This window comes from Diceros bicornis, chromosome 3 (genome assembly GCF_020826845.1).
Source record: "Diceros bicornis minor isolate mBicDic1 chromosome 3, mDicBic1.mat.cur, whole genome shotgun sequence".
In the NCBI taxonomy this organism is placed as follows: Eukaryota; Metazoa; Chordata; class Mammalia; order Perissodactyla; family Rhinocerotidae; genus Diceros; species Diceros bicornis.
Window position 1 is genome coordinate 96,632,532 of NC_080742.1, and position 24,301 is coordinate 96,656,832.

The 24,301-nt window shown below is 58.8% G+C and overlaps 1 protein-coding gene across 2 annotated transcripts in view; it reads right to left on the reverse strand.

Moving 5' to 3' along the window:
- Positions 1-21,583, reverse strand: part of KCNH2 (potassium voltage-gated channel subfamily H member 2) — a 33,277-nt gene extending 11,694 nt beyond the window's left edge. For both annotated transcript variants that reach the window (XM_058533149.1, XM_058533140.1), the window contains exons 1-5: positions 21,171-21,583; positions 18,132-18,362; positions 3,003-3,167; positions 1,488-1,919; positions 702-913 (exon numbers count right to left, since the gene is read on the reverse strand). In XM_058533149.1, coding sequence (XP_058389132.1) covers positions 702-913; positions 1,488-1,919; positions 3,003-3,167; positions 18,132-18,362; positions 21,171-21,246 — 1,116 coding nt within the window. In that variant the 5' untranslated portion in view covers positions 21,247-21,583. The remainder of the gene's footprint in view (positions 1-701; positions 914-1,487; positions 1,920-3,002; positions 3,168-18,131; positions 18,363-21,170) is intronic.
- Between the last annotated feature and the right edge of the window lie 2,718 nt (positions 21,584-24,301).

Sequence of the window (24,301 nt, forward strand, 5' to 3'; positions counted from 1 at the left end):
GGCCCTGCCACCAGGCAGTGTTGGGCAATGCCCCCAAAGGCTAGAGGTCTTCTCTGGCCCAGAATTCATAGATTTGATCCCTCCATCTCTCAGTATCTGTGCACCCACCACCACACCCTCCCCTCCCACGTGGGAAGGAAACTCTCCTCTGCTGTGGCTTGGGGACAGGGGTAGGCACCTCCAGGCTATCCCGGCCCTAGCACCAGGCCCCCACTCTCTACCTGGCTCATCACCTTGGCCTACAATAATCAAGACCCCTGACCTTGACCTCTGTGGCCCCTTCTAATTCGAAGCCTCCTGTTGGTTGCCCCCAGTACTCCCCTCCCCACACCTTGTGAGCAGACCCTGTTGTGTCCCTGTGGCTGCCTTCTCCTGCCCACCCTGACCCTCTCAGGTGCCCAGCCTCAACTGCACTGTCCTCCCTGTGCGCCACCAACCTGTCCTCTAGATCTGCCCTGTCCCAAGGCCACCTCCCCTCCAGTCTCCCTTTCTCCAGGACCTCCCAGATTGTTCTCTTTCTCACCCCAGCTCTGGAACTGCCACCCTCAGCCAACAGGTCTGCCCACCCTCAGCCAACAGGTCTGCCCACCCTCAAGAGCCCTCACTGACTGGACTCCTCCACCCCACCTTTGACCACAGCCCACTCCCACCTCCTCCAAGCTCCTCCAAGCTGAGGGGAAAGTCAGGGACCAGGCACCTACCTGGGTGACCTTCTCAGTGACATTGTGGGTCCGCTCCTTTATCTTGGGTGCTATGATCTCCCGGTCACTGGTGGGCGAAGCCAGGAAGGGGTCGCCCTTGAGGTCCACAAAGTTGAGGGTGATTTGGGGAATCTTGCTAATGGTGCGGTAGCGCACGAGGTCCGAATCTGATGTGGAGTTAAGCAGGCCACTGCGCAGGGGGTGCATGGCCCCTGGGGTGAAGGGGAAAGCAGGGTCAGGTCGACAACATAGAGCTGAGGTGAAGACCAGGCCCTGCCTGTGCCAGGCCATGGGGTCCAGTGTGTCAGTGAGGCCAGCTCAGGAGATGGGGCAGACTCACAGAGCAACAAGCAAGGCCAGCCCCCTCCCCACCTGAAGGAAGTACGCCAGGATGCAACTATGAGGTGACCAAGGAGGAGGAAGATCCCCCCTAAGAGTCTATCCAGCGGGCACTGGGAGCCTGCCAGAGGGCCAGGTGGTGGCAAGGACCCAAATGCCTCTCCCGCCCTTCAGACTCTCCATGGCCACCCCTGCTCCAGGCTGTCCTGGGAGAGCCAGCACCATGGGCCAGCAAAGGCTGTGCCAGTAGACAACTGTAGTGGGATGAATGGACGTTTAATGGAGTAAAAGTCCACCTAATGGGATTAAATAAGTACTTAATGGGATTTCCATCTCCCAGGCACACAGGACGGGGCGGAGAGGGAGGAAGCTGACGTCCTGGTACCGGGTAGGCCTTGTGGGTGTGGAAGCACTGGGGCAGTTCCCGCAGTGGCCTGCGGCCCTCACCGGTGCTGGCGTGGCGGGGTGGCGGGGGCAGCCCGGCGCGCATGGCCTCGATGTCGTCGGCCGACGAGGCGCGGCGCACACTGGTGCAGCTCTCCCGGGAGCGCGTCCGGGCCAGGCTGCAGCTGGAGCCCGAGGCGTCGGGGTTGAGGCTGTGCGCCCGGGGCGACGGGTGCGGGCCAGGTGCGCAGGGGGGCGGCGAGCCGGGGCCCACCAGCGCGCGCCGCTCCTCCACCGGCCCGAGCCCCGCCACATGGTTGTCCATGGCCGTGACCTCGTCGAGGGCCAGCGACTCGCTGCTGGGCGCCGCGGGCGTCAGGTCCACGTCCACCACCACGGCCCCCGGGGCGCCCGCGCCACCGGGCCGCACCGACGACTCGCGGGCCGTCAAGGCCAGCAGTGCGGGCAGCTTCAGGCGGAAGGTCTTGGCGCGACCTGAGGGGAGAGCGGAAGGGAGAGGGGAGGTGAGTGGAGGCGAGCAGAGCAGCCGGGGAGGCCCACAGAGGCAGGAAGGAGGGGAAGTGAGAGCCCTCACATCCGGTACCCCTCCACTCCTACTCCCCCTGCACAGAACTCCAGTCTCAAAACAATTCTAGAATACAGTCTTATCTAAGGCTCTGACAATAACCACTGCCATTTCTCGAGCCACATATCAGGTGGGCTCTTCATAAACCATCCTGACTCTGACAGCTGCGCTGGTGGGTATCATTATCCCCATTTTAGACGTGAGGAAGTATAGGCATGAATGAGTCATGTGACTTGCTGGGGATCACACAGTAAATAGCGGGGCCTGCATCTGAATGGGGGAGTGATGCCACGGCCTTCCTGCCATACCCTGCCTCCTTGCAAAGGGCACCTGTGAAAAGGTGGTGCCAGCATTATTAACACTGCCATTCTAGAGCTTGAGAACTTGAGAAACCAAGAAGTGGCCATGGCTGGGCGGGGAGGGGGTGGGTCTGAGCCTTTGAATCACAGGGAGATGAGGTGAGGCCTCCACGTCTCCAGCCACAGTGAGCATTCCCCTCAAATCCTCTTCTCAATTAGCCAAGGCCACAACAGGGAGCTGGCCAGTCCAGGAACAAGGACCAGAGGGCAGAAACTTCACAGACAGAGAGCTGAGTCCATGGGAGACAGAACTTTCCGATAAGCAGAGGGAGCCGCTCTGAGGTGGCCAGGGCCATCTGGGAAGGGTGAATCCCCCATCCCTGGGGCCAGAGAGAGGACCACTCCGGGGGACGCTGTGGTGGGAACTCAAGCAGGTAAGGCTAGGAAACCAGGTGTGATCCTGCCCCAAGAACCTGTGAATCTGAGCTGTCTGTCACTCCACCCCACCCTGTCTGTCCATCCTGAGCCAGATGGGACCAAGCCATAGCCTCCTCAGTGTTCTCTCCCGGACCTCTGAAGGGACCCCCACCTCCCACACCCCTTCCTGCAGGGCACTGGCCTTGGATGGCTTCATGGCCCCAGGAAGGGATCCCATGTATTCCTGCACCAGCCAGAGAGCCCGCCTGCACTTACCTGGGGCCAGCCAGCTAGTGGGGGGGCCACGGTGATTGGTGTCCCGGGCCGGGGACCCCACCATGTCCTTCTCCATCACCACCTCAAAGTTGAGGATGAACATGATGACAGCCCCATCCTCGTTCTTCACGGGCACCACATCCACCAGGCACAGGAAGCAGCTCCCTGCAGAGTGGGGGACACAGCCACTGTGGCACCAGGGCCCCTCGGTGGGCAGAGCAAAAATCTAAAGGGGCCTATCCACTTCTGCCTCCCCCAGGGCCCCTGCACACAGTCCCCACCTCCCTCTGCTCCAGGATCTCCTGCCCCAACCCCTCCTCCTGCTGTGTGCCTGCCAGACTGAGTTTCTGCCCCCGATCTATCCGCTCCAGCTTGCTGCTTTCAAAGCTCTCCCTTCCCCTCTCTCTGATTGTCTTGTTTCTCTAGCCCTCTCTCCCTACTGAATGCTCCCCTACACTGGCTTAGGCTCCTTTCGTCCTCTGTCTTTTCATCTCATTTCCCTACCCTCTCAATCTATCTTTGCTTTCCCTCATGCGAGGCAGTGTAGCCCGATGGTTAAGCCCACAGACTTTAGGCCCAGGATCTCTGGGTTCAGATCCCAGCTCTGCTGCTTAGTCATTTACGCATTGTTCTTAAATTGTTTAACCTCCCTGTGCCTCATTTTCTTCATCTATAAAATGAGAATGATAATTCCTCTCTAGCAAGTTGGTAAAGATCAAATAAGTCAACATATGCCCAGTGCCTAGGCATGGCGGGAACTGAATGCTATAGATGGGTTGGTGGTGACTCCCTGTCTCTGCCTTCGCTCTCTCTACACGATACCCAACTGCTGTGTCGGTCCACACAAGATAAGTTCATAAGTCGAGAGCAAGAGTTTCAAAACCTTTCCAGCGATTTGGCATCACCACAATATCCAAGCACGTGATTCTGTATTTCACACGAGTATTGGTCTGTGACATATTAGAAACAAAGAAAACTGATCATTCACCAAAGAGTTGAGAAGCATTGCTTCTAGATCTTTCATCTGTCTCTCCTTGTCTTTTGTGTCCTTGATTTTTTTCCCCCTCCTAATCTCTCTGGCCACCAGAGCCCCTGTACCAGGTGAGGTCAGTCCACCAGGCCAAATGTACCCAGTCCGCTCCCTGTCCAGTGCACAGCCCCCTCACCCTTCTCTCTGCTGATTTCTGAAAGAGAGCCAGGCATGCTCTCAGGCTCTGCCTAAAGCCCAATTCAGTACCCTGGCCTGCAGGAAACCCTCCTTGATAAATAAAGAAGGTGCATTAACATCCTGTTCCTCTCCTATGGACCCTATGGGGACCAGGCATGTCCTCAGCTCCCTCTCTTCCCGGGGCAGAGACTTCTCTCTTTGTCTCGGTTTCCTCTGTGCTTATCTGTCTTCTCTGAACTACAGGGGCCTAACTCTCCACTGTCTGCATCCCTCTGAAGGGCCTACCACCTAGAACAAGGCACCAGGGAGCAGGCACTGGCTGGTGGTGATAGTGACGTGGCAGTGCAGACAGCGGGAGAGGGGTCAAAGATGGACGGGGTGGAAAGGAAGTGGCGGTGGTGAACTGAGTCAAGGCAGAGGCCAGCAACCTGGAGGGGCTTGGGGCCACTGCTTGATGCTGCCAACAAGGTCCTGGGCACTGAGCCCTGGGAAGTGGGGCAGCAGTTTCAGCATCGGCCTCAGCAGGCCAGGCATGAAGGGCCTGATTCCTGGGAGATGCTGGTCAGGCTCTGGAAAGACATGCTGGCGACAGGGCTGAGAGAGGGAAGCAGATCAGCAATTCTAATAGCTGTGGGATAAATCTTGTGGAAGGAGATCCTCCGAAACCAAGGGAAACAGGATGGCACTGGGATGATGAGGCTGGACCAGGGGAGGGGCCGGCCAGGAATTCTCCGCCCCACCCTGAAGCCCTTCCACTCACCGCATCCCAGGCCCTCATGGCTCGGCCCTCAGGACCTGAGCTGGGGGGTTCTGTCTGGGTCTCCCTCCAGCAGCCGCTCCTGTCCCCTGACCTCCGGCCTCTGACATGGCCCGGCTGAAGTACAGCTGTGGTGTTGGGAGCTGCAGGAGGCCGGGCCCAGCTGGAGACCGTTTGGCACCCAGACAGCCTGCCTAGAGTTTATGCCCTAATATGGTGATGGCCAGCAGCGGCCTGAACAGGGACTGGCACTTATCAGGACCAAGGAGATGCCAAAGACCAGGAAACCTTAGCCCTGGAGACCCCCAACACCCGCCCCCAGGACCCCAGTGATCCAGGCCCCTGATCCTCATTCCCCACCAGGAAGCTAGTCTCAGAGACACTCAGCATCTGGAACCCAGAGGAGCCCAACCCTTCAGGATGGCCTGGGGATTCTGTCCCCAGCACAGGGCTCAGGATTCTGGACTTGAGGCCGCGGCACTCCATGCCCACTTCAGTTCAGGATTCTCAGCAAGAGAGGCCACAGCTGCATGCTGCAGCTCAGACAGCCCAAGACCCCAGCATCCCAAATTGCCACCCACCCCCTGCCAGGCTGCGGAAACTCCAGAATCAGCGCCCCTGGCAGCACAGGCCTGCTACTGGCCCCAGACACACGCTCACCCCTGGAGCCCCCCTGGCCCTCTCCCTTTGTGGACATTCAAGGAATTTTTCCTTTCGAATAACCCTGTCAAAGCCCTGGTTATTCCAAAAATGTGAACTGGAGTGCTGCCTAATGGCTGCGGGGAGGGCAAGTAGGCTCCAGCTGCTATTTTCAAGGGGACATGGAGGGAAGGAAAGCAGTGGCCCGGGTCAGCCAGGGCTCTCTGAGGCTCTGCCTCCCACCACCCTGCCGGGCTGGCTGGGTCTTCCGTGAGCTGCCACATCACCCACTCCCAGCTCTTCAGCCAGACCTGCCAGCGGACCCCATCCCATTACTGGCTGGGATTATGGGGGGTGTGGGTCCCTGAGGGCAGCTGAAGGTCAGCCAGGCCCAGGGTGGGGCACAGCGACAGCCAGAGCTGGGCATCAGCACAGAGCAAATCGCAGCCTGCGGAGGGCGGGGCTCTGACGGTCACACAACTTCCCAGCAGAGAAGAAATGCGAGTCCGGCAGAGCTGCCCCCCGGGGAGTCCCGGGCTGGCACTGCACACACAGTACGGCGCCTCGCCCTCCACCAGCCCTGCTCCTACCTGCCCCTAGACACTGCCCAGCCCTCTGCTCCTCTTCTCCCTCTGACCTTGCCCTGCCCCCAGGACAGCTCCCCCAGGAACAGAGGCTGACCGGCAGCAGCCAGGCAAGGCTGCAGTTCCTCCGAGAGCCACGCCGTGGCAGGCACGGCCCACACTCCCGAGGCAGCCAGCCCCAGGAGCACTTGCTCACTGGGGAACAAGGGACAGCCTGGAGGGGAACAGGAGGACCCCGCCCCGCCCACAGGAAGGCTGTGGGTTCCCTGAGGCAAAGGTAGGAGGCTCTGGGCCAGGAGTCAGGAGGCCTTCGCTCACTGCGTTAGAATGACATTGGGCACGTTACCTACGCTCCCCAAGCCTCAGAGCGCTCATCTGCAACTGGGGAGGTCACGCCCACCCCACAAGGCTGTGGGGATGAACGACATGATGCACGTGAAGCAGGAGCCTGGGCCAAGGGAGATCTTGATAAATGGGAGGACGCAGTGGGCCGGTCTCAGGAAGAGAGAGGCTCAGGGGCCACCTGGCTCGTGTGGCTGATGCCAAAGAACACCCCACTCACACACCCCCAATCCCCAGCCCCAGCTCAAGACCCCTGGTCAGGGGTGAGGAGCCTGGGTGCCCAGGCTGTGCCTGCCTCCTGGGGCTCAGGGCGCCCTGGGCTCTGTGGGGATAGAGACAAGGAAAGCGGAGGCAGTCATCGGCTGACAGCCATGCAGTGACAGGCTCCACGCTCTTCACACCCTCTGTGCCTACAGAGGTCACACAGCTCCCCGCAGGTCACTGAGGAGGGGAGAAGGGGAGGGGCAGCAGGAGGGACCCCACAGGAGAGCCAGGCCCAGACACTTTCCAGGTGCCACAGGTACAGTTCCTCCTGACCGCAGGGAAGGGCACCATCACTCATCAGAACACAACGCTGCCTTGCTTCCATACAGCGCCGACTCACGCCCAGCATGGCACCCAGGGGCATCATCCCTGCCCAGCATCCCAACCCATCAAGGGTCAGGGGCTAAACCCGAATTCCCACTTCTGGGTACCCCTGGCCTCAGCTGGGCCCCAGGCAGGAGCCACACTTGGCTTTAGCGAGGGCGGGCCTATCTCTGTCTCTCGGGGCATGGGTGACGGCAAGCGGAGGCCTGCAGGTGACGCTGAGCGTCCTTAGGCAAGTTCCCCAGGTCACAGTCTCTGGTTGCTCATCTGTAAACGAGGTGTCATCACAGCTTCTTCACGGGTGGCTCTTCATCCCCCACAAACATTCACTGAGCACTCACATATGAAGCGTTTTGGGCAACAGGAATAAGACAGGCCTGGCACCTGCTCTTCTGAGCCAAGGAGTCAACAGGACCCCAATTCAGAGCCCAGGACAAGAAAGAAAAAATAACCCAGGCAGAGGGAGGAGCCCCGGGGAGATGGGCTGACCTGCCCCAATCGTCAGGAAGCTGGGCTCTTGGTGTGTGACTGTGGACAGGTCACCCACCTCTCTGAGCTTCAGACTCCCTGTGGGTACTGCGGGGACAAGTGATCCCCACCCTGGGTGCCAGATGAGATGACAGATGGCCTTGCAGAAGCATCCAGAGCTGTAACAACGCAGGGTGCCGGGTCCCTGCAGGGAAGGTGACCTCGGGGAGGCAGCCATCCTCGCCCAGCTTGCCTCCCTGCCTCACTCTCAGCAGGAGGAGCTGGGCCCAAAGTCACGCTGAGGGCAGGAGGCTGGGGCTCCAGTCAGCCCTGTCCGCCCCCAGGCAGAGAGGCTGTCTCTGCGGCAGCCCAGGGCTGTGCAGTGTCAGGTTATATTTAGCCTGGTGGCGGCGACAGGAAGATGCAGCAGGAGCTGCTCCTGGCCAGGGGCCACCATGTCACTAACACCGCTTTCATGGGCAGCCGGGGGCCTAGGGAAGGCCAGGGACATTGCAGGCTCAGGGGACAGAGTGGGGGAGCCTGAGAGGCCAGCTAGTGAATGAGTGCGCATGCACGCGCGAGTGTGTGTGTGTGTGTGTGTGTGTGTGTGTGTGTGTAAGAGAGAGATCTATCCTACGCTCCTGCCTCCAGGAGCTGAGTGATGCAGACTCCCTGGGGAATGATCGGTGAGCCCCCAACTCACACAAAAGGAGCACCTCCAGACAGACCCTTCCACCAGCTCTTCCAGCCTGACACCTCCCTAGGGATGTAGAGGGTCCCACAGAGGGGGCCCCCATGCAGTTGTCCGATCCCCACCCAAACCCACTGCATGTGGCCTGCCTGCACCACCCTCCCTCGGGACCACTGAGGCAGCCTCAAGAGAAGAGCTCTTTCTAGAAAAGCTCTGGGGCCCAGCCCCACTTGACCTTCTAGAAAAGCTCTGGGGCCCAGCCCCACTTGACCTCCAGGGACACAGCCTCGTGGTCTATAAACTGGGAGTCACACCCATGCCCTGCTCCCCAGAAGCCCTGGAAGGGGAAAGAAGGCCATGTTGATGCCGGAAAGCCACTCTCTCTCCTGGACCCATTCTCCTTCCCATCCTCCCCGAGGCCACCACAAGTGGCCTCCTTTACCTCCCCCCTACTTCCTGGAGTCTGTCCCCTCAGAATCCTTCAGAATCCCCTGTTCCCGACCACATCACACTCTTCGGCCTGCCCTTCCAGCTGAGCCTCCCATCCCTGGACACACAGACATGCTGAGTCCCAAGCAGGCTGGCCTCAGCACCGCCCCCCCAGTGCACCCCAGCTTCACCCCATCCTCCCGCTCCCATGGCCCCCACTCCTCTCCCCTCCAACTCCTCCCATCCCTCTAGGCCCTGCAGGATCCCCTCTACAAAGCTTTTCTTGACTGCCCCATCAGGACCACATGGATGTTTCTCGTTGAGCACTCCTGTAGAACTGTATCCCTGATTTAGGAGATAATTGTACACCGGCTTCTGGGGTGAGCATCCTCCCTCGCCCCAGAATCAGAACCCTAAGGCCAGGGTTGGGCTGGCTTCACGGGAGGTACTGGGTAAGTAAGTGTCCAAGGACTGATCATGGACTCAGGACGGTGACCTGTGCTTATGGCAGGTGTGGACAGGACCATCTCCCCACCCTCTAAGCTCCCTTTCAGATCCAGGGGCACTGATTGTCCTTTAACAATAGAATTTGTCCATTTCAAACCCATCCTGAGTCTATACAGCAGTCAGAATGACCATGGGAATCAAGGTGGTGTCCTTCACCGAAGCGCTGTTACATCTGGTCAACAGTCAGCATGGAACATGCAGGCTGACCGCCCAGGAATCCAGGATGAGGGGCCAGAGCAGGAGCCTCACAGGTGTGGTGTTTCTGAGCCTCAGACACCGATCAGCCCTCCTCACTGGGACGCCCACGCAGACTGCCACAGGGCAGCAAGGACGCACGGAGCCACAGTCGGCCAGAGGACAACCTGGGGTCCCTGTCCTCCTCCAGGGTTCTGCAAGCTTCTAGAACTGTGCTCCCATCTTGGCTCCCAGCACACCCCAGAGAGCCTGGGGACACCCTGAGAGAGCCCCATCCCAGTTCCAGCTCTCCCATCGGTCACCCAGTTGGCCACAGCTTCTCAACCATTAAACCGAGAGTCATAATCCCTCCCTGACTCGCCCACCTCACAGGGCAGCGGGACACTCCAACAGACAAATACAAGCGCACATGAAAGCCTCTTGAAAAGTCAGATGGAACATTCCAGCATCAAAACATATGACAGAGCCAGCCCTGACGGCCTAGTAGTTAAATTGCAGCACGCTCCACTTCAGCGGCCTGGGTTCGGTTCCTGGGCACAGAACCACACCACTCGTCTGTCAGTTGCCATGCTGTGGCGGCGGCTCACCTAGAAGAACTAGAAGGACTTACACCTAGAATATACAACTATGTACTGGGGCTTTGGGGAGGAAAAAAAAGAGAGAGGAAGCTTGGCAACAGATGTTAGCTCAGGGCGAATCTTTCCTAGCAAAAAAAATAAATATGACAATGACCCAAACATAAACAGAGAAAAGCAGCACTACTTGCAGATGATAGGATCATCTCCCAGGAGAACCAGTAAATCAACAGATCAACAATTAGAACTAATAAGAGAGTTCAGCCAGGCTGCCAGATATGAGATCAGCCCACAAAATATATAATATTTCTCTCTACCAGCATAAAGCTATTAGAATAGGTAGTCAAAAATAAGATCTCCTTCATAATAGCAACAAAAACTATAAAGTCTCTTGGAATTGACCAAGAATACACAAGGCCTCTATAGGGAAAAAGTAAAATAAAATTTTAAACTAATAAAGGATACAAAAATGATCTGATAAATGCAGAGACACTCTAGGCTCCTGGATGGGACAAATATTATAAAGATGTCAATTCTCCCCAAATTAATCTATAAAACCAATCTAATCCCAATCAAGATTCTAGTGGAGTTTTTCTTTCCAGGAACTCAATAAACTTTCTCTAAAGTTTATAAAGAAGAAGAGAGGTCTTCAAATACCTATGTCAACCTTTGAAAAGAAGAACAGAGAGGGAAGATTTGCCTTTCTAGATACTAAGACACATGAAATGCCATAGTTTTGTTTTTTTTTTTTAATGTGGTTTTGATGCAAGAACAGACATATAAATATTTGGAACAAAACAGAGAGCTCAAAGGCAGACCCACAGATACATGGGAATGAACCTACGATAAAGGAGGCCCCACCAATCAATGGAAAAGAGCAGGCTGTTTACTTGACATGTTGGGGAAATTGGCTCACTACACGGAAAAAAATACAACCTGATCCCTACTTGACACTACAGACAGAGGTAGGCTCAGGATGGATTTGAGACCCATGAGAAAGGTAGAACAATTAAGATAATAGAAGAAAATGTAGACCTTTGCAACCTCAGGATGGTGAAGAATTTCCTAAACAAAATGTCAAAAGCACAAACAAAGCTAAAAATCCATGAATTTGTTTATATGAAAATTAAGTATCTCTGTTGAATAAATTTAACAGATGACTGAATGGGAGAAGATATTTGCAATATCTTGATTCAACAGGAATTAATAACCAGAATACACATCAGATACTTAACTGGATGCATTTGTATTTCTAGAATACACAAGCAGCTCCTGCAAATCAATAAGAACAAAAGACAGTGGCTTCATCCGAAACGTGAGCAAAGGATCTGAGCAGGCGATTGACAGGAAAGTGACCCTGAAGGCTATCAAGAGATGCTCAGACTCACACGAAATCAAGGAAATGCAAATTAAAGCAGCAAGATATCACTTTCACCCATTAGACTGGCAAAAATTAGAAAGCTGGATACTGCCAGGTGTGGCAGAGATGCGAGGGAAGAAGAATCTGGCGCTCTGTTTAGGAGGGTGATGATGAGTGCAGCCAGGCTGAGGTACAACCTGACGATATTTGGCTGAATCAATGTCCACATACCCCGCGATCCAGCAATTCCACTCCTGGAGATGCCTCCCAAAGACATCCTCATGTGAGTCCAAAGGGGCCACAATGAAGACGCCCACTGCAGCATTATTTATGGAGACAGTTTGAAGGGCCCTCCCCAGGAGACGGGGCAGGTAAAATGAGGTGGGTGCACACCACAGAATATGAAGCTAAAACCAGATGTCAAATAACACCTGGATGGACTTAAAGGCATACTCCTGTGTAAGAAAAGTGAACACCAGAATACAATATATAGCACAATATCATTTACATAAATTAAACCTATGCATCCAGACAAAATACACACTTTGCAAGAACATACGGAAGCAACACTTTCACAGGAAGTACATTTGAATGATTGCCTAAGGGGAGGGTAATGGGACTGGGGAGTGAGATCAAAAGGAAAAGAAAAAAATCAAATGAAAGAGAAAAAAAAAAAGCAATAACACAAATACCACAGTTTCCATGATTTGGGGGAAGAGTCAGGAGCCAGGCCCAGCAGAAGCCTGTGGAGGGAGAGGGCGTGGCCGGCAGGGGTTATAGGCAGGGGGCAGGGCGAGCAGGGAGCACCCTAGAGAACAGGGATGCTGAGGCCCTGGGTCGGCTCGCTTCCCACAGTTGGCCAGGACCTGCGGCCACCTGGGTGACGCCCTGCCTGAGGGCGAGCAGAACAGCCTTGGCACTTGATGCTGCTTTGTTGGCATCTATAATCTTATCTGGGGAACCTCTCCCAGCAGTACCTGGGAGGACAGGTGTTATGAGGAATTGCAGCTCTCAGAATCCAAGTTTCCTGGGGCCCTGAGCCCATCACACCCCAAAAGGGCCCTCTGGGGCAAGATAGCCTGTGTGGTTGTGTTCCATGCTGGGCAGGGCTCTGGAGTGGAAAGAGGAAAAATGGGTTCGAGTTCCCACTCAGGCACCCACCACCTGGGTAAAAATGGGCAAATCCCCTTAGCCTTTCTAAGCAAGTTTCCCTCCTGTAAAACGATAGAGAAGAGGCCTACCTATTAGAGGGCCGTGAGGGTCACTGCCATAAAGCATGCGTCCCAGCCTGCAAACTCTGAATGCAACCACAATCAGTGTGCCTGTGAGCGCGGGTGGTGCAGTGGCCACAGCTCCTCCCCCGGCTCTGCTCCCCAACCCAGGCCTCTGAGTGGGGGGAGGCTGAGAGTCCCCAGAGGCCTTCCCTGCACCCCACAACGTCCCCCACACACAGCAGGGCTGGAGGACTCCCAGCTCTCTCAGTGGCCACCTCAGGCCACCTCTCCCTTGCCCACCTTCCTCTGGCCCTGACAGCCCCCATCCTCTAAGCCCCCTCCCAGCCCCAGCATTTAATTATTCCACAGAGGGAGTGACTGAGGCCCTGAGATGGGAAGTGATTTGCTCAAGGTCACACAGCAAGTCTCTAACTGAGCCAGAAATCACTCCCAAGTCTCTGACTCCCAGTACAAGGCTTCTGCACACTGCCCTCCTCATTCATTCATTCATTCATTCATTCAGCAAGCATGTACTGAGCTCCCACTATGCATCTGACACACAGATACAACAGAGAACAAAACAGACAGGCTGCTCTCCGCCCTCCTGGAGCTTACAATCCAGTAGGGAAGTCAGACATGGCAACCTCATGCAGACAGTGAGCGAGAAGATGGTGGGCCAAGGAGAAGACACTGCCTGGTCTTCAAGGTGCTTCTAGTCCAGTAGACGTGTGACCAAAACGGAAAGAGGACCATTCGAGGCCAACCACAGTTCACAGCGTGGAGTTCTCTATGGGCCCCTGGACTAAGGACAGGAGGGGACGTGAGGGGGACAGCAGCTCATGCGGACCCTCTCCCATACTCATCACCTGTCCCAGCTGCCTCCCACCCCCCTCCCCATGTCAGGGAGGAAAGTTTCTGTTAAACTCCCTCACGCTAAGGGCTAGATATTTCCACGTTTCTCCCTGCATACAGGGAAGGGGTGATGAGAGAGAATGTGTTTTTAAAGAAAAAAGCTCATTCTCAGCCCAAGAGAAAGGTTCTCTAATGGAGGTATTTCAGGCACCCTCACAGGAGTTGTTCAAGCGTGAAAGGGCTTTTTCGGAACCTCACAACACATCACCCTGGAAGCCACCTCTGGGCAGAAAAGTGGCTGAGTCTCACCCTCCACGCTGGCCCTCCCGCTGCCCACAGCCCCCTCCCCAGATCCCAAGGCCACCATGAAACTCTACTCCCATCCCAGCCGGCTCTCTGCAAATATTTACATAGCTCCTCTCCGGGGGCTACAGCAGACACAACATGGAGGAGCCGCCCTCCCAACACTCTCCAGACCCCAGAGTCTGCCAGGACTGGCCGACACCACTCAATCCTGGCAGGCCTGCCTCGCCCCCAGGGTGGTGCTGGGACAGGAACCCCCAAGCAGGCCAGGGCACCCTGCTCCTTCTCAGGAATGACCCCTCCCTGGAGCCACGGAGGGAAAGTACTGGGTGGGGAATGCAGCTGGGCTCTGAGGTAGGGCCCTGGGGCCTGCTCCTGGCCACCCATACAGGTGTTCTCACCTGCTGCTGTCTCCACGCTGCCCCAGGCCCTGACAGGAAGGGCCCAAGGTGGAGGGAGCCCCCGCATGGCTTCTGCTCCCAGAGAAAAGTGCTACCTCTGTCTAACCTTGTTCCCCTGGGGATGATTCTGGTCTGCTCCCATCTCAAGAACACATGTAGGCACCAGCCCCTGTCTGACCCTCCTGCCTGACTTCAACATACCCAGGGGCTCCTTTACCAGCAACCCAGACTGATGGGGGCCTGGGGGCCTGAGGACCACAGCCTGGAGAGGACAGAGGGGGTGGGTATCTGAGCTGGGGGAAGGGTTGGCCATGACGGAGAAGGGGAGTGTAGGAGTGTCACAGAGAGAAGTCTGCTTTCAGGGGACAGGGAGGAGACGTGGAAATGGCCTGGGGTGTGTGGAATGTCACTGGGGCCAGATAGATATGCCTGCACAAGCACCTGAGAAGCTGGGGTCTGAGTCTGGAGACCACAGACCATGAGTGTGGGGCCACCTCTGGGGCTCTGGCTCCCCACAGACACTGGGGGCACTGGGGAGCAGAGTGGCCCACTGATCTCCACCCCTCCCCCAGCCCACAGCTCAGCTGTTGCAGTGGGGGCCCTCTGACCCTACTACCATGGCAACCAGCCTGCAGCTGGAATGGAGAAGCTGACAGACTCTTCCCTAGAGACACCCCCATCCCCACCCACGCACATCCTCCCGGGGACACAGGGACATGGAGACCAGGCCAGGACAGGCAGAGGTATGGAAAGCTAGACAGAGACTTCAAGATGGAGCCCAGAGGGGCGAAGGACACCAGGGCAGAGGGAGAGAGGCAAGGAAGAAGGCTCAGGGGTGCTGAAGGGAGGGAAGAAGAGAGACAGATGCAGAGAGAAGGAGATAAAGACCAAGGGGACAGAGAGTCGGCAGGCAGGCAGCCGAGACGTGGGGAGATGGAGAGGAGCAGAGACCCCAGGCACAGGCAGACAGGCTGAGCACTGTGGGAGGCGGGGCGCAGAGAGGTGGGAACAAAGAGCAGAGAGAACGAAAGGGACAGAGTGCAGGGGACCTCCATGAGGCCTGGCAGAGGAGGGGAGCGAGTGAGGAAGAGCCACACTGTGAGGGACCCACAGCCCCCCATGGCGACATGGGGTGCAGGTGTGCACCAGCAGCACCTGCTGCCGAGGTGAGGCCCCACGGCCCACAGGGATGCCACCACCTGCCAGCCCCACGCTGCGGGGATCTGCTCCCAACTCCACCTTAATCCTGGGCATGACGTTAAGGGGCACAGACACAGGGCCAGTGAGCCCCTGGCCCCTTGTGTCTCTCCCTACAGCCCACAGCCCCCCAGTCCGGCCTCCCCACTTCCTAGCAGTCCCAGCAACTAAATAACGGGGCTGTCTGGCTCCAGGCCCTGAAACTGCACAGAGCTGGGCTAGAGGCACCGACACAGCACAGCTGTCGGCAGTGGCGCCTGCCAGCGAAACGCCCCGCCTCCTTCCCAGCCACCCACCTCCCTGGGGCTGAAGCCTAGGGACCCACACCCCTGCGGCTGGCCCCAGCAGAGACCCTGAGAAAGGCCTGGACAGAAACAAGAGGTGGCATTGGCATTCCTCGCCTCTGCCTCCCTACTCTGCCCATGCATAAAGGTGTGAGTTCGTGTGCAAACACACATAGCCCAGGTCAGGCCACAGGGATCCGCCCAAGGGACTGAGTGTTTCAAGGCAGAGGGAGGGGAGGTGGAGGAAATCTGTCTACATCCTAGGCCTCAAGTGCCAGGACAAGAGGGGACCCACATGACCTGAGGGCCAAGACCAGCCTGTTGGCCAACAGGAGATACCTGATCCCCATGGAAACTACGTGGCAGTAGAGAAGGGGGCAGGCAGAGACAGCTGGCATAGGATTTTCTGGGTCGCAGCCCTACCTAGAGCAGTAACTGGGAGGGGGAAAAGCTCGTACTTGGGCCAGGAGGCCTGGGTTCTAGTCCCACTGCCTCCACTGATTCACCGGTAACTGGACCTCTGCTTCTCAGTTTCTCCATCTGTAACCCGAGTGGGCTGGATTAAGTGATCCTCAAGGTCACCAAGATTCCACGATAACACCTCTGCAGAAGGGGTCCCATGGCCATCCTCTCCCAAAGGAGCCAGCCAGGGGCAGGACGAAGGGCCAGCTCCCCACACACACTACAGTGAAGACAGAAGCACTCAAGGCCCCTGTGGCCAAGGGGTGGAGCAGGCACATTATCCCAGAAGTAGAAACAGGCTCAAGGCAGTACCCAACTTGTCCCATATTACATCATTTCTAGAGTTAGACCTGAACCCAGGACTTTTCATAAACCAATGGTTTGCCAACTTTCAAAATAAAATTGTACATAAAGTAATATGCAGTATACAGGTATAGCTGTAACTATTTGGTGTCATTTTTAACATATGACAGCAGAGCAGAGTGGGTAGGGCTCTGATCAGACAGACATGGTTCCATTTCCAGCTCTGCCACTTTCTAACTGTGTGATTTTGGGAAAGTTTCTTAATTTCCTTGAACTTCAGTTTCCTCATCTATAAAAAGGTGATAAAAATAGTATCTATCTCCTAGGGTTGTTGTGAAGATTCCATGAGATAATGTGAGAGAAACACTCAGCCCAGTGTCCAGCACACAGAAGCCACCCACCAAGGTCAGCCAGTACTAGACAGCCAGGCAGATGCAGAAGTAGATCTGCTCTGATTAAGGTTCTGGGGAGACATCAGTGAAAAACCAGACAGAAGGCCCTGCCTTTGGAGTTTGCATCTAGTCTCCCAGCCCCTGCCTCCCAGCCAGAACCCCCGCTTGCTGCGAGCAAACCCTCTTCCACAATGCCCCAATGCCAGTGGCCCTCTAATGCTGTCCAGTGATGTCACAGGCTCTGCATGCCTGCAAAAGCAGGGTCATTGGGGGATGCAATCTTTACAGGGCAACCTCAGCCAACCCTGAGCATGCAGGGGAGGTTCCCAGACACAGGGACAAGGACATACAGGGGCTGCTGGCTCACTTAGCCTACCCCCAGGGGGAGGGAGAGAGTGCCGTCCACAGCAGGGAAGCTCCCTGCAGGCAGGAACCTCATCTGTCTAGTTCACTGCTCTATCTCCAAGACCCCTGCGCTGTGCCTGGCTCACAGGGGTTCAGTACATGCTTGTCAGATACCCACTGGTGAGTAGCAGCGTTTGGGCACCCATGGGCAGTCCAGTGGCGCCTTCTGGGGCCGCCTCCCCAGCCCTCTGATACCTGCTGGCACCCCAAAGTCCTACTGCACTGCCCTCCCTGAGCAGAGCTCACTCCCCCCTGGGCAGGAGTGGTTTGAAAGCAGGCCCGCCCAGGGCTCTGTTTATCAGCTCTCCGGAAGCCCAGAGCAGCTGGGCTGGGAGGCAGGGCCTGAGCAGAGACACCTGGCGCAGGAGGGGGTGGCGGGCTGGACGCTCAGAAGATGAGACAAAGGGAACTGAGTTGTGGGAGAGGCACAAACCACCCGCCAGGTGCAGTTGAAGTGCAGAAGAAAGAGGAGGCAGGAGAGGAGCAGCAGAGAGCCAACCAGAGCTGCCCTCCCCTACCTTGCCCTCAGTGACATCGCCCCAGGCCAGTCAGCTGGCAGGGGCTGCCCTAGGATAGCTAGAGGCCTGTGGCCGGAGGCCAGCGCCCAGCCTCCAGCCTGACCTTGCATGACCTGGGTCCACGCACGTACCTACCATCCTGGCCCCGTCAAACACCAGCCCACCTAGCTCAACGTGTTCACATCTGCCCAGAGAGGAAGGAACCAGAGGCGCCCAAACCACAGCCAAGCAGCCCCTTGGCCACCCAGAAAACCATTCCACCAGAGTGTGTGAGGAGAAGAGACCCAACCCAGCAACCCCAACGCCCAGCCTGCGCCTCCCACCTGGCCCACTACAAGGGCCCCAGCTGGGGTCACGCCCCCAGCGAACCCACCCGGGCTCCGGCCATCCCCACCCCCATCCCCACCCCCAAACCTCTTGGCCCCGCCCCCGCCGTGCCGCCCCACCCCCACCACCACCCCCGCGCGCCGCGGCCCCGCCCCGGCCCGCGCCTACCATCCTTCCGGTAGAAGGCGATCTCCACTTTGCGCTCCTCGGCGCCCAGCAGGGCTTGCGCGATCTGCGCAGCGGCGCGGCGCTGCGTGCGCGGCCCGTGCAGGAAGTCGCAGGTGCAGGGCCGCTGCATCACCTCGGCCCGCGAGTAGCCGCACAGCTCGCAGAAGCCGTCGTTGCAGTAGATGACGGCGCAGTTCTCCACCCGAGCGTTGGCTATAATGAACTTGCGGCCTGGGGGGCGGGGATGAGCGGGCACGTGAGCAGGGACCCCTGCCTCAGGGGCTCCCAGCCCTTCCACGCATTCTCTTGTCACACACAGCCGCCCGCCCGGGGACTCCCCGCCCCAGGGAACACAGCGGGGACGGGGTCCCCCAGCAGGGGGCGAACGCAGCTGTGCCCAGACACAGGTGCCTCGGCGGCCCGGCCGGGCGGTGCGCCCCCTCCCCCGCCGGGCCCGCTAGCTGGCTGCTTGGCTTCCCCCGGGCAGGCTGCCAGCGGCCCGCCGCCCCCTCCGCGCCCGGGGCCGAGGCCAGCCTGGGCGGGTGTCAGCAACGCGTGTCAGCAGCCGCGGCGGAGGAATAAACACTGGGGCTGGAGAGGGAGCCTGGGAAGGGCCAGAGATGGCGGCCAGCCTTCCCTTTGCAGCGGCTTCTCTGGCTTCTCTTCCTGACCCCCGCTCTCTAGACCGTGGGGCGCTCCCTGAGCACTCCTTACCCCGGGGATCCCTAGGAAATCACTCCCCCAAGTATCTGCGGACCCTTCCAGGTCAGTACCTCCCGGAACTTCCGTGCCCGTTCCAAGAGCAGTCAGGGGCTGGGGAGTGGGCGCAAGGAATTACCCGTGAGCACATCCGCCTTCTCTCATTTAATACTCTGACAACCCCGTAAGATAGGATCATTATCCTCGTTTTATAGACGAAGAAACTAAGGCTCAGAAGTTCTGAACCATGCCCACAGCTTGCAGCTTGTACATAACAGAGCCAGCTTTTGAACCTAGGTCTGGCAGAAGGTGAGGAAATAAGTTGAGAGTCACAGGCAGAAGTCCAAGGTCATAGGAAGCAAGGAAAGGGACCCGCAGCTCCAAACTCTGGAAATACCTGAAGCCCAGGGAGGGGCCCGAGAGAGTGGCCCACTTCTAAGCAGACAGACCCAGGAAATGGGACCTCCCCCAGGGATGTGAGGCCTGCCTCAGTTTGGCCCTATCAAGGAGAGGTGCCCCAGTGGACCCATTTCAGCTAGGCTTGGCTCACCCCTCCCCGTCTGCCCCAAGAGTCAGGCTGGCAGGTGAGCAGCAGGCAGCGGGCAGCAGCTGCCCCAGCTTGTGCCAGGGAAGATGCTCCAGGGATAAGAGCTTTTTATAAACACAGAAGTTTCCGGCCACTTTGGCCTTTAATGCTGGGGCTTTCAGCAGCAGTTGGAATTCTGCCCCCTCCCTTCCCAATGGGCACAGCCCTCAGGCTGCAGCCCAGGGCAATCCCATGGGCAAGGCCCAGGCTGCAGCACCCAGAGCTCCCTGAGGCAGGCTGGGCCACCAGGAACTGGCCTCCTCCTGCCTTCCTGGCCCTCCCTTACCCTGGCCTCCAGGAAGTGACTTTTTGAAGTTGGGTCATCTTTAGGTCAGTTCCCCAGGCCCCCCAAAACTCCCAGGCAGCCATCAACCGCAAGAGTCAGGGCTCCCTGTCACTTGACAAGACCCCTGACAGCCTCCATCTCCACCTGAGTCCAGGGCAGTCCAGAGTACCAGCCACACACCAGCTTCGGAGAAGAAAAACCACTTGGACCCCACTCCCAGGCCCAGAAAGAAGAGTGAGTTTCTTCGAAGGCAGGCCCCACCCCCACCCCCCTCAATGAGCTTCTGGAATACCAGGACAGAGGGACCTGAAAGGCCCCTTTGGCAGCTCCCTCCTTCCCAGATGTGGAAACTGAGACCAACCGGGAAGAGTCACTGAAGGTCACATGCAGTCAGTGGCAGAGTTGGGGCAAGAAGCCAGGCCCCCAGATCCCAGCCCAGGTTCTTCCTGTGCCTAGCCAGCCTCCTGGAGCTTGTGGGAAGAAAAGCCCCGGCCTCTGACCATGTCAGTCTCCTCCCCCTCGGGATCGTCTTGTTCCTCTGCTTTAGACAATGCTGCCCATCCGAACTGACCCCTTCCTCCCCCTGCCACGGTTACAAGCACACGTTGTCCTGTGCTCACAGGGTCATGGGCAAGGAATGTCACCACTCCCCGCTCCCAGGGCCCTTGGCAGTCACACCCACCATGGCACATGCATGGGACAGACACATGCATGCCAGGAGGGTGCAAACGCCCACGCCCAGAACATTCACCTAGTCTGGGACACTTCTGGAAGCCTCCCCTACCAGGCCAGGATTAGGGGTAGTCCCCATAAAGGGGCTCAGGTCAGGAAAATCAACAATATGGGAACACTGCATCAAGCCTGTTAGACCCTCAAAGCCCAGCTTCAGCCTGTGACCCCCTCCCACCCCAGGGCCCACAGTTTGTAGCCTTGTCAAAGACACCTCCCCCTGCCCATGCAGGTAGAACTCATGGGTGACACATACACACCCCACACACCCAAGAGCAGGTTAGGCATGACCCCGCCTGCTTGGCCTGCAGTCTCTCACAACACTGTCAAGACAGCCACATGCACCGTCTGTCAGGGTCCCACAGTTGGGGCCACATACATTCTCCTGTCCTTGCACCCACACAGCCCCATCCACATCCAGGCACCCAGAGTTAGGGAGACCTGAACACTCCCACCTCCCTTCCCTGCACACTCAGGGTGTCACACACACTCCCCGATCCTGGAAGCCTGAGCTGAGCCTCCCACCAGGAGCCCCAACACCAGGCCCCTTGGCCCCAAGCCCATGGCCCCCAGCACCAAGCCTTGACCCCGCGACCCCCGGCCAGCGACTTAGGGCCACCAGCCCCCACTGACTCGCACTTACCGGATGCACACGGCCCGGGCACGCCCCCCCATCCACACTCGGGAGAGCTCGGCCTGCCCCCAGAGCCCCCTCCCCGCCGGCCCCTCCCCCACTCACTCTGGCCCTCAAACTTGCGGATGATGGTGTCCAGGAAGGTGTTCTGCGGCGCGACGTGGCCCCTCCGCACCGGCATCCTGAGCCCATGGGCGGGCCGGGCGGGCACCCACCCACCCCGGCCCGGCCCGGCCCGACACAGGCTTCGGGCGGCCCGGCCCAGCCGTGATCCCCGCACCCCGCGGCCAGGCAGAGCACGGGCGGGGCCGGGACTGGGCTGCGGGCGCGGGGTCCCCGCTCGGCTCCCTGCTCCGGACCGCGGGCCCGGCCTGGAGCCGTCTGAGCTCGGGCCGCCCGGCCGCCCGCACACCTGTCTGCCGGCCCCCGCCGAGCCGCGGGCCCCGTTCCGCCGCGTCCCCGCGCTGCGCTCCGCCCGCCCGAGCGCGGGGCTCCCGGCTCCCGCCAGCCGCGCCGCCAGCCGCTCCGGCGCCCGCGGCTCAGGCTGCGCCCGCGGCTCGGCCGGCCGCGCAAGGGTTAACGCGGCGCGCGCCCCTCGGGCTCCAGCCCCCGCCTCCCGGCCCCCTCCCGCCCGCCGCGCGCCCGCAGCGCCGCCCTCTCCCCCCCCCCACGCCCCGCGCGCCCGCCCTTCCTATTGGCTGGAAGGCGCCGAGGGTTCCCCCCACCCAGCCCCTCGCTCAGCCCCGGAGCCCCCGAGACTCGCGGCCCCGAGAGGCGGAAGGGACCCTTAGGTAGTGGAACCCTGAGGACAGGTGCGACGGCCGGCCTTGAGGTGGCCAGGGGGGGACCTGGGGTTTCCGCCCCTACCCCTGGACTGGAAGGGCTGAGGAACCTGACTTGAAGGGACAAGGCCGGTCCCTTATGCCCTGGTCCCCCACCACGCCAGGCACCAGCTTGCTACTAGCATGCGCTCAGTGCCTGCTGTAAGTGACACGGGCGAGGCCAGGTCCCTGGGAGGACGAGCCCTGGGTCAGGAGAGACCCGGGAAATGAAGGGCAAGACAATCTGGAGGCCTCAGGCCAGCCGAGATTTGAGATAAGAGTGGGTGAGACTGAGGAGGGGCACGCACCCAGTGCAGGGGCGCCCCCCCCAACACGCACGCACACACACAGCCCTCTCCAGGGTTATTCGGGGCCCTCCTTCACAGAGAGGGACATTCTGACGGGAGTTGCGGCCTCCTAGCTGCAGGATCAAAGAAAGGCCCCAGAGCGCGAGGTTCCAGCCTGGGGATCCCCTTGTATGAGCGGCCCGCCCTCCCTCTGCAGCCCGGGGCCAGCCAGGCATGCCCAATCGGCGGGCTCGGGGCCCTGCGGCGCTGCGGCGGCCCAGCCCCTCGGAGAACCCTGGCCTAGCGGCAGGCCCCTCCCCCCGGCCAGCTGGCTCGCTCCAGCTGCAGCTCCCTTATTTAGGCAAGGAGGCCTGAGGATGCTCAAGGGCAGGCAGGGTGTCTGCCCGCTGCCTGTCCACCGCCTGCCTGGGTTCGAGTGAGGGTCTCTGGGGTGCGGTGTCCCCCGGCCAAAGCAGCCAGGCAGGGCCCCGGGAAGGCCAGGGCGGGAAGGCGGGTGATGACAGCTGAGCTGGCGGGTGGGGAGGAGTCGGCAGCTGAGCAGCCGGCCTTGGGTCCCCTCCCCTGCTGCCCGGATCAGAGACCTGGCTGGATGGATGGGGCCATGTGGGGGCCCCTGAGGGCTTGCAGCTGCCTCTGTCCTTGGAGCAAGGGGGTGGGTCTTGTCACCAGGGAGAACCATCATGGGATGTGGGGGGAGGGGAGGTACAAAGGGCAGAGAAGGAAGCAGAGTCTGGGAGGAGAAAGGCCCAGAGGAAGAGGTCTTGGCTAGACTACCCTACCCAGACTCTCACTTTCCGCACAGGAGCAAAAAGATGCAAACACTGGGGCCAGATGGGGCCATTGGCCAGCAGATGACACCCCTTTTTTATTTGCTGGTGGGTGGGCAGTGACTCAGGGAGGCAGCCAGTGGGAGAGAAGGAGGTGGCTCCACCGGCTGATGCTAAAAAAGACCAGAGGCTCTTGCCTGTACAGTCATCACTTCGGCCCTCGCCACCTCCGGCAGCTTCCTCGCTCGCACTCGAAGATGCCCAGGGCTCTTGGTGGCACAGACTACCCTTCCTTTGTGACCTGGCATCAGGCACATCAATCCATTTGGGTACTGGGTGGACAGGCCCAGTACCCAGTCTATGACGGGCCCAGCCCCCCCGACCCGAGGCCACCCGCCGGATGCTGGGTTGCCTGACCTGAGTCCAGGGTGGCTCATGTTTGAGTGGGGCATCCTCCCTCTCAGGTCAAGGGATTGAGAATGTGAGAAAGGGCCTGCAGGGAAAATGGGCATGGGGAGAGAAGAAATGGAAAGGGACAATGTGGCATGCCCTCTACAGACCAAGGGCAAGGGAGAGCCAGGCTGAAGGGCAGGGGCTACTTGTGTAGTCTGGCCAGCTGTCCACACGGGTACCCATGGTTCTGGGACAGGCCTCTGCTATTATCCCATGGGAGGACGAAGGAATCAGAGGGACCTTTGATCCTCCCAAAGAGAAGAGACCAGGCACAGAGTAACCCTTCACCTGGGCATAGAGGCAGGGGAGGAGACAGCTGCTCCCTCAGGCTAACAAGAGATAAATAATCGCCACACACACACACACACACACACTCAGATGGCAAAGCCGAATGCAGATTTCTGACTTCCTAGAGGCTGAAGGGAGAGCCTGAAGGCAGTCCCCCTGAGCCACCCCACAGCCCAGGACTGGGACAAGGAAGAGAGGCTGTGAGATGGGGACAAGCTCTCCCCAGAGGCATCCTTCCCGGGGCCACAGATGCCAGGCACCAAGAGGTAAAGGGCAAGAGATGAGCTGATGGAGAAGCCTCTCCGCCACCACCTTCCCACCACCACTACCCCCAGGTCAGGGAGAAGAGGAAAGGGCTCAACTGTAATACCCAGAGCAACCAGACACCACCCCACCCCCACCTCAGGCTTCCAGAGCCTTTGCAGGGACTGTCCCCACTGGTGACTGAGGGGAGGGAGAGGCTGTCCCGACAGTGAGACACAGGCTCCTCCCAGCTCCCAGAAAGAGACAATTTAGGGAGAAAAGTCTGCGGAAAACATCCTGCCCACCCCACTCTCTACTCCTGCTCAGTCTGAAGGAGTTGAGCCAGGACATCCTGG